General features: G+C 70.7%; 2 protein-coding genes across 2 annotated transcripts; one reads left to right on the top strand and one right to left on the bottom strand.

Moving 5' to 3' along the window:
• The first annotated feature begins 133 nt into the window (after positions 1-133).
• COQ10A (coenzyme Q10A) lies at positions 134-2050 on the top strand. Its single transcript, XM_048928858.1, is given in 5 exon segments — positions 134-866; positions 868-1089; positions 1157-1349; positions 1416-1517; positions 1596-2050. Coding segments are annotated over 5 exon segments (1080 nt in total). The 5' UTR covers positions 134-471; the 3' UTR covers positions 1764-2050.
• Positions 2051-2887: 837 nt separating this feature from the next.
• On the bottom strand, positions 2888-7146 carry CS (citrate synthase). Its single transcript, XM_048928857.1, is given in 12 exon segments — positions 2888-3612; positions 3693-3902; positions 3969-4070; positions 4176-4305; positions 4458-4657; positions 4730-4918; positions 4997-5128; positions 5215-5280; positions 5368-5475; positions 5576-5626; positions 7077-7097; positions 7099-7146. Coding segments are annotated over 12 exon segments (1413 nt in total). The 5' UTR covers positions 7132-7146; the 3' UTR covers positions 2888-3441.
• Between the last annotated feature and the right edge of the window lie 317 nt (positions 7147-7463).

The raw sequence follows: 7463 nt of genomic DNA, 5'->3' as shown, positions 1-7463 counted from the left end.
GCGCGGGCCCAGAGGTCACCGGTGCGGGGCGCGGCTCCGCGGGGAGCGAACGGCGCGCACTGCGGGGCGGCCGGGACGAGGCGGGGGGCGATGCGGGGCGGCGGCCGTCGCCGCGCCCGGGACAACGGGAGCGGTGCGGGGACGCCGGCGGTCCCGGCTGACCTCTGCGCCCGGGACGTGGCCAGCAGCCAGCGGCTCCGCGCCGGGACGGGGGCACGGCCGGTCCTGGAGCTCCGCCCGTCGCCGCCCCGGGGCTTCTTTGGCGGGTACCGAAATGGGGCCTTTCCTCTCGCGGCCGCCGGTCCCGGAGGAAAGCCGTTAAAATTACCACGGCGATGGAGCGCGGCCGGCCAGCGCTGCCGCGGGGACGGCGGTGACAAACGGCTCCACCGGGCTGCAGCCCCCGCGGCCGCGCTGTCGCCTCGGATGTGAGGCGGGTCGGATCTGGGTGATGTGAGGCTGTGGGCGCTGATGGGACCCCGCCGCTGTAGGGCTGCGTGTGGGGACCCGGCACCGCCAGGGCTGCGCAGCGTCGCTGCTTCCCTCCCGGCGGGGCGGCACTGCCTGCACGGCCCTGAGCGAGGTGGGAGGTGGAAGAGGGTGAACGTCGGGGCTCAGCTGGGCTCCGAGCTGCCCCGGCCCTGCAGAGCTGGGGAGGGGCCGCAGGCAGTTGTCCTCGCTCTGCCGCTCTGGATTAGGTGTCCCCGAGGTCAGGTTTCCCTCTGCCTTCCTCCTCTTATGCAACAGCAGCGCTGGCACCGGCTGCGCTCGGACTTTCCTGGCCTCTCCCTGCTGCCCGCAGCCCCAGGGCGGGATGGATGGGGCAGCTCCCCAGCGCACCCCGTGGTTACTCCCAGCCGGGGGGGCTGAGGAGGGGATCCCCAGCAGAGCCGTGGGGCGGCCCCCCGCGGCTTCCTCTGCCCACACCTCTCTCCTGTACAGATTTGCAGCACCGTGTGGCCTCGGCTTCGGCCGCCCGGCGGTCAGCGCTGAGTGGGAGCTGCAGCGCGCGCCCGCCCGCTCCTTCCTCAACCTCGCGGGCTCCTTAACCAACAAACGCAAGGAGTACTCGGAGCGGCGCATCATCGGGTAGGTTTGGATCCCGCAGCCGATGCCGGGGCCCGCGTTCCCCTCTGAGCGCCCGCTCTGCGCGCAGGTACTCCATGCAGGAGATGTACGACGTGGTCTCCAACGTGGACGACTACAAAACCTTCGTGCCCTGGTGCAAGAAGTCGGTGGTGGTCTCCAAGCGGACGGGGCACATCAAGGCGCAGCTGGAGGTGGGATTCCCGCCCGTCCTGGAGCGCTACACCTCCATCGTCACCCTCATCCGCCCGCACCTCGTCAAGGTGAGCGCGGCCCCTCGCGGCCCCAGCCCCGCTGCCACCCAGCCCTGATCTCCCACTCCCCCGCAGGCCGTCTGCTCGGATGGGCGGCTCTTCAACCACCTGGAGACAAACTGGCGTTTCAGCCCCGGCATCCCCGGTTACCCCCGCACCTGCACCGTGGATTTTTCGGTGAGCCCCGATGCCCGGCTCGATGCCCAGCGGGACGCGGCCCCGCGCCTCCCCGCCTCACGGCGCTCTCCTCCTCAGATCTCCTTCGAGTTCCGTTCCCTGCTGCACTCCCAGTTGGCCACCGTGTTCTTCGACGAGGTCGTCAAGCAGATGGTGGCGGCCTTCGAGCGCCAGGCGGCCAAGAGCTTCGGGCCCGAGACCCGCATCCCGCGGGAGCTCATGTTCCACGAGGTGCACCAGACGTGAGGGCGGCGCTGCGGCTGCGGACTGTGCCAGGCTCAGCCCCGCCCCCCTCTTAAATATTTATTTGAGTGCGTCTTTGCTGCCGTTGCCTGGAATTCCCTCCCGGCCCCGCGGGCGCCAAGCGCTGCTCCTGCAGGGGGCTGCTGGGAGACCCCCGGCCCCGTCGCACCACGGCAGGAGCCGCGGCCCAGCGCCGGACTCCCTCATTTTGTAGCTGATTTTGGTTTTAAGTTTTTCTTTTAGTTTTTTTTCCTCTTTTTTGGGGGGGGGGGGGAGGGGGAGATTTTTTTTTTTTTTAAACCCTTCGTTCCTCTTAACTCTGCAAGGCCAGAGGGCTCCAGCTCCTGCGCCCGCGGTGGAGGAACTCCCGGGTCAGCTCTGCCTGCCCCGCAGGGGAGGAAGGTTGGCGCTCGCTGGCGGGGGAGCCCGGCCGGATCCTGCTGGGGAACACAAGCGGTTGGTGGGGGTCTCGCCGCCGGGTCCCCCCGCCCCCTGCCCCGGCTCTTCAGGAACAGAAGGGAAGAAGGGGCGGAGCGAGGCGGCGGCGGGGCAGAGCTGCCAGCCCCTCGCCTGCGGCCGCCGTGCGCCCGCCCCGCCGCGCAGTTTGCACAAGTCTCACGCACAGCAGGGACGGGGGCCTCGCTCTGACCGGCCCCTGCCCCCCCCCCTCCCCCCGACCCGTTGCCCCTCGCCACCCCAGGGACCAGCACGGCCCCGGCCCGAGGCGCCCCCCACTCCCCCTGAGCTTCCCTTACCTCCAGCCTGGAGGACCCGGGCTCCAGCAGGCCGAGACACCCACTGGGGGGCCACAAAGGGCCCCCTGAGCCCCCCCCCGGCCCTAGGCTCCCCCACTCAGCCCCCCCGGTTCCATCCCCGTCACGGAGGAGATCGTGGCCTTGCTGTCCAAGGAAGGACTTCTGCGTATGCCAATAAAGAGCATTTCCAAGGGTGAGCCCGGCCTCCCGTGCCTCACTGGGCAGCCATGGGGCAGGGAGGGGGGCAAGGGGAGCTGGAGGGTGGGGGTCTGCACCCCAAGACCACCAGGCTCCAGCTGGGTGCCTACAGGGGCAGCCCCAGGTCTGGGTCCAGCACCCAGAGTGTGGCGGGGGGGGCGGCAGCAGCTTGGGCTTTGTTAATAAAAACATTTATTTTGCATTTTATCGTTGTTTGTACAGAACTGCCCAAAGCCTGGGCCGGGGCTGGGCCAACGGGGAGCGGGGGGCCCAGCTCTGGCTCTGGGGGCATCAGACGTGGGGGTCACACAAACACTGGGGAGGAGTGTATCGAGGCCTTTCGAGGTGGGGGGGCTGAAACATTCATTCTTCACCAGCTGCCCCAAGGGCTGGACCCCCCCGGGGGGGGGGGCACGGACTGGAGTCTGGGACCGAACCCCTCTCAGGGTGGGGGGAAGTGGTTGCAAAGGGAGGCCCGAATCCGGCCCCCCCCCCCCCCCCCCGGCAGCGGGGAGCTGGGGCTCAGTGTGCGTGGTGCTGCCGGGCCGGGGGCGCAGGAGCCACGAAAGGAGGGGGCCGGGCCCCGTGCCATGGGGAGGAGGGGGCGCAGGGCAGGAGGGGCCCCCAGGGCCGCCCCCCCACAGCCGGAGTGGGGTTCAGTGCCGAGTCCGTCCCGGGCCCGGAGGCGTCGGGGGGAGCAGCGAGCGCAGCCCTGACCCCGTCCCTTTTTACCCGGATTTGTAGCCCACGAGCTGCATCAGCCCCGCAGTGCTCATGGATTTGGGGCGTTCCAGGGGGAATCCCAGCGCCCGGCTCCAGATGAGCTGCGAGAGGACGCCCAGAGCGCGGGACACCCCGAAGAGCACGGTGTAATATTTCATCTCCTTCATGCCGTAGTGCTGCGGGGAAAGCGGCGTCAGGGCAGCGCGGGGGGCGGCTGGGACCCCCCAGCAAAGGCACGTGGGGCAGCGGGGCTCACCTGCAGCAGCACCCCGCTGTGTGCGTCCACGTTGGGCCACGGGTTCTTGGCCTTGCCCTGCTCCAGCAGCACGTTGGGGACGATCTTGTAGAGCTGAGCCACCAGCTTGAACAGGGGGTCCTTGGGGAGGTGCTTGAGGGCAAACTCTCTCTGGCACGTGTAGCGCGGGTCCGTCTTCCGCAGCACGGCGTGGCCGTAGCCCGGCACCACCTGGGAGAGCGGTCAGCACCCAACTGCCCCCGGCCCCCCCCGGCCCCCTCCCAGCCCAGCACTCACCCGGCCCGAATTGAGCGTGTTCCAGATGAAATCCCGCAGCTTCTCATCCGACACATCCTGGCCCAGCTCCTTCTGCAGGTCTGTGAGCCACAGCAGCACCTCCTGCGGGCACGGCGGGGTCAGGATGGCAGCGAGCGGACAGACAGATGGATAGGGATAGACGGAGGCACACAGATGGACAGACAGACAGGCCGGACGGACACCCACCTGGTTGGCGAGGCCGTGCAGGGGCCCGGCCAGCCCGTTCATAGCAGCAGCGAAGGCGAGGTAGGGGTCAGACAGCGCGCTGCCCACCAGGTGACTGGTGTGGGCGCTGACGTTGCCCCCTTCGTGGTCACTGCGGGGCCGAGGAGCGGCGTCAGGTCCCCACACCCCACACAGGGCCCCCGCAGCCCCACACCCGTCCCGGCGCTCCCATTGCCCCACACCGCGCGCTGCCCGGGCGCATCCCACACCCCGAGGCAGAGCTGGGGCGGAGCAGCTCCACACCTGTGGATGGTGAGGTAGAGGCGCATCAGCTCGATGAACTGCGGGTCGGTGTAACCCAGCATGTTGGTGAAGTTGTGCGACCAGTCCAGGTTGGGGTCGATGGCGCCGATGCTGCTGCCCTCACGGTAGAGGTTGCGGTAAATCTTGGCGGCGACGCAGGGCAGTTTGGCAATGAGATCCATGGCGTCCTCATAGACAAACTACAGACGGGGTGAGAGGGAGTGAGGGAGGTCCAGGTCCTGCCCGCCCCCCCGCCTCCCGCCCCCCCGTACCTCCCAGTACTTCACACGGTTGATGCCCTCAGCGTAAGCGCGCGCGAATTTGCTCTCGCTGTTGAGGGCGGTGATGGCGGCGCTGAGCTGGGACATGGGGTGCAGGTTGGTGGGGAAGTTGTCCAGCATGGTCACCACGTGGGAAGGCAGCGCCGCCCGCTTGGCCCATTCACGGGACACCCAGCTGACCTGCAGGGAGGGGGCGCTGAGCGGAGGGCTGACAACCCCCAACCCCCTCCTCCCAGCCCGGGGGTCCTGGCGCGTTACCTGCTCTGGGGTGGGCACCTCACCCGTCACCAGCAGCCAGAAGAGCCCCTCAGGCAGTGGCTCCTCGCCCCCCGCCGCTTTGGGCAGCAGCTTCTGGCACTCGGGGATGCTGAACCCACGGAAGCGGATCCCCTGGAAGGGAAAACCCAGCAGGAGCGGGCGTCAGCACGGCTGCCCTGTGGGTGCCCGAGTGGGGCAGGGGTGGGGGGCAGCCCCACCTCATCGGGATCCAGCACTGAGGTCTCGTAGATCAACCCCTTCATGCCCCGCATCCCGCCGTACACCTGTGGGGAGATGGAAGCACAGGGCTCAGTTATGGGCTGGCACAAACCGGTGCCCCCCGCCCCCTCCCCCCCGGTGCCCCCACTCACCATATCCACTGTGATCTGCCCGATGGCCGTGCTGCCGTGCTGCTGGCGGAAGCTTTTGATCTTCGCCTGCTCCTTGGGGATCATGGAGGCCAGGACGTCCTTCAGGTTCTGAGGGGGGGGAGGGGGAAGGAAAGAGAACCGTGAGCCCTGCGGTGCTGGGGGGGCGCTTGGGGGGTATCAGGGGGTGAAGCTGTGGGTTGGTGCTTACTGTGGCAGCAGTGGCAGCGTGGCGGGCAGCAAAGAGGACACATGGAGCATTCTGCAAGAGAGCAGAGATGGGGGGTACATGGGGGGGGTTACATGGGGGGCGGGGGGGTCCCACTCTGCAGTGGGAAGGGTCCCTCGGTGCCCCCCTCCCTCCCACACAGCCGCTGCACCCACGCGCGGTTCGGCCCCAGCGCAGGTTCCGCCCCCCCGCCCCCCCCCCCTCCGCACCCCGCGGCGGAAGCACGAGGGGCCGCCGCTGCCGGCCGTTGCGTTCCGCGGGTTTCCGGCCCCGGGGAGCGCCGCGCTCTGATCCCCGGCCCGGAGGGATCCCCGACTCTGCCCCCCCCCCCCCCCCCCGCACACACCGGCACCGCGCACAGTCCTGCAGCGCTGGGTCCGGGCCAGACCCCCCGGCACATTGCCACCCCCCCCCCCGCGCGCAACGACCGTGACGCTCTTTTTCCACTGCGCCCGGGGGGAACTCAGAGCCACCCCGATTCCCGCACCCACCCCGCACCCCAGACCCCAACCCGGCACCGGGGGGCTGGCAGCCCCGCCCATTCGCACCGCAGGTTTCAGCGACGCCGCGAACAATAGCGCGGAGCGGAGCCCAAGGTCAGCTCCCCCCCCCCCCCCCCCCCCCCACCGCAACGCGACACCGCACCGTGTGGAACCCCTCGGGCCCTGCACCAGGAATCTGCGGGGCCGCCCCCGCACGGCAGCGCCACGCAGCGCCCCCCCAACCCCCGCGCAGCTCCCCGCGCAGCCCCGTGTGCTGCACCCCGAACGGCCCCGCGGGGACCCCCCCGCCCGGCCCCGCCCGCCCGCAGCTGTCACGGCTCCGTCGCCCGCTCAAGGTCACGCGTGAGAGCGGTGCTGCGGGGACGGAGCGGGGCGGTGGCTGCGGGCTCCGGGGGGGGGCGTGGGGACCCCGCATCGCCCCCCGTGGATCGCGGCGGATCCCGCAGCGCCGAACCGTGCGGGACCCACGCGCGGCGTTTCGCCGCTGCGGCAACGGGAATGCGGGGACGGGGCTGAAGGGGAAGAGGATGAAGGCCGCGCCCGGCTTAGCGCGGGGTCAGCGCGGGCTGCGGGTGCGGTGCGGGCGCTGATTCATTAATTAATTTATTGAAGGCGTACGTTGCACGGCGCGGGGCGCCGAAACAACGACCGTTCCACCCCGCACCGCCGCGGCCGTTACGAAACGCAACGCGGGAGCGGAGCTCCGCAAAGCGCCGCCGCTGCGGGGGCGCACCGGGCGCGGCCCCCCCCCGGTTTTACCCTGCACCGGGCGCTTCCCCCGCCCCGCCCCGCCGCTCCCCGCGCCCTGCCGGTCCCCGCGCACCACGTGCTGACACCGCCGGTGCCGCTGCGGCCCCGCACCCCCCGCAGCCCCTTTAAGGCGTCCCCCCCCGCGTCGCCTCTTTAAGAACGCAGCCCCCCCTCCCCCCCCCAGCCGCGGCGTCGCCCCTTTAAGGTACGGCGGGGCCGGGCGCGCTCACCTTGGGCCCGCGGAGGCGCGCGGGCCGCGCGGGTGCCGGCAGCGAGGAGCGTCATGGCGGCGCGGGGCGGAGCGGACGGAGCGGGCGCGGGGCCGGGACCGGGACCGAAGTAAACGGCGGCGGCGGCGGCGGCGCCCGGGGGTCCTCGGCGCGGCGGGCGGGGCGAGGCGCGGCGCCGCGTACGTTATTAGCATAGCCCCGCCCCTGCCCGCCCCCCTCGGGGCTGAGCCGCTCGCTATTGGCCGTGCTCTCCCCTGATGGGGCGGGATTATGCAAATGAGGCGTCGGGGGGCCGGGCTATAGGTGGCCGCCGCGTTCGCCTGATCTGGGCGTGGGGTGCGGTGATGCGAGCCCCGCCCCGTGACGTCACCGAAGCATCGTTACATC

This window comes from Lagopus muta, chromosome 28 (assembly GCF_023343835.1).
Source record: "Lagopus muta isolate bLagMut1 chromosome 28, bLagMut1 primary, whole genome shotgun sequence".
NCBI classification, from domain to species: Eukaryota; Metazoa; Chordata; class Aves; order Galliformes; family Phasianidae; genus Lagopus; species Lagopus muta.
The sequence above is the reverse complement of the archived record's forward strand: the minus strand, read 5'-3'. Positions and strand labels throughout refer to the sequence as shown.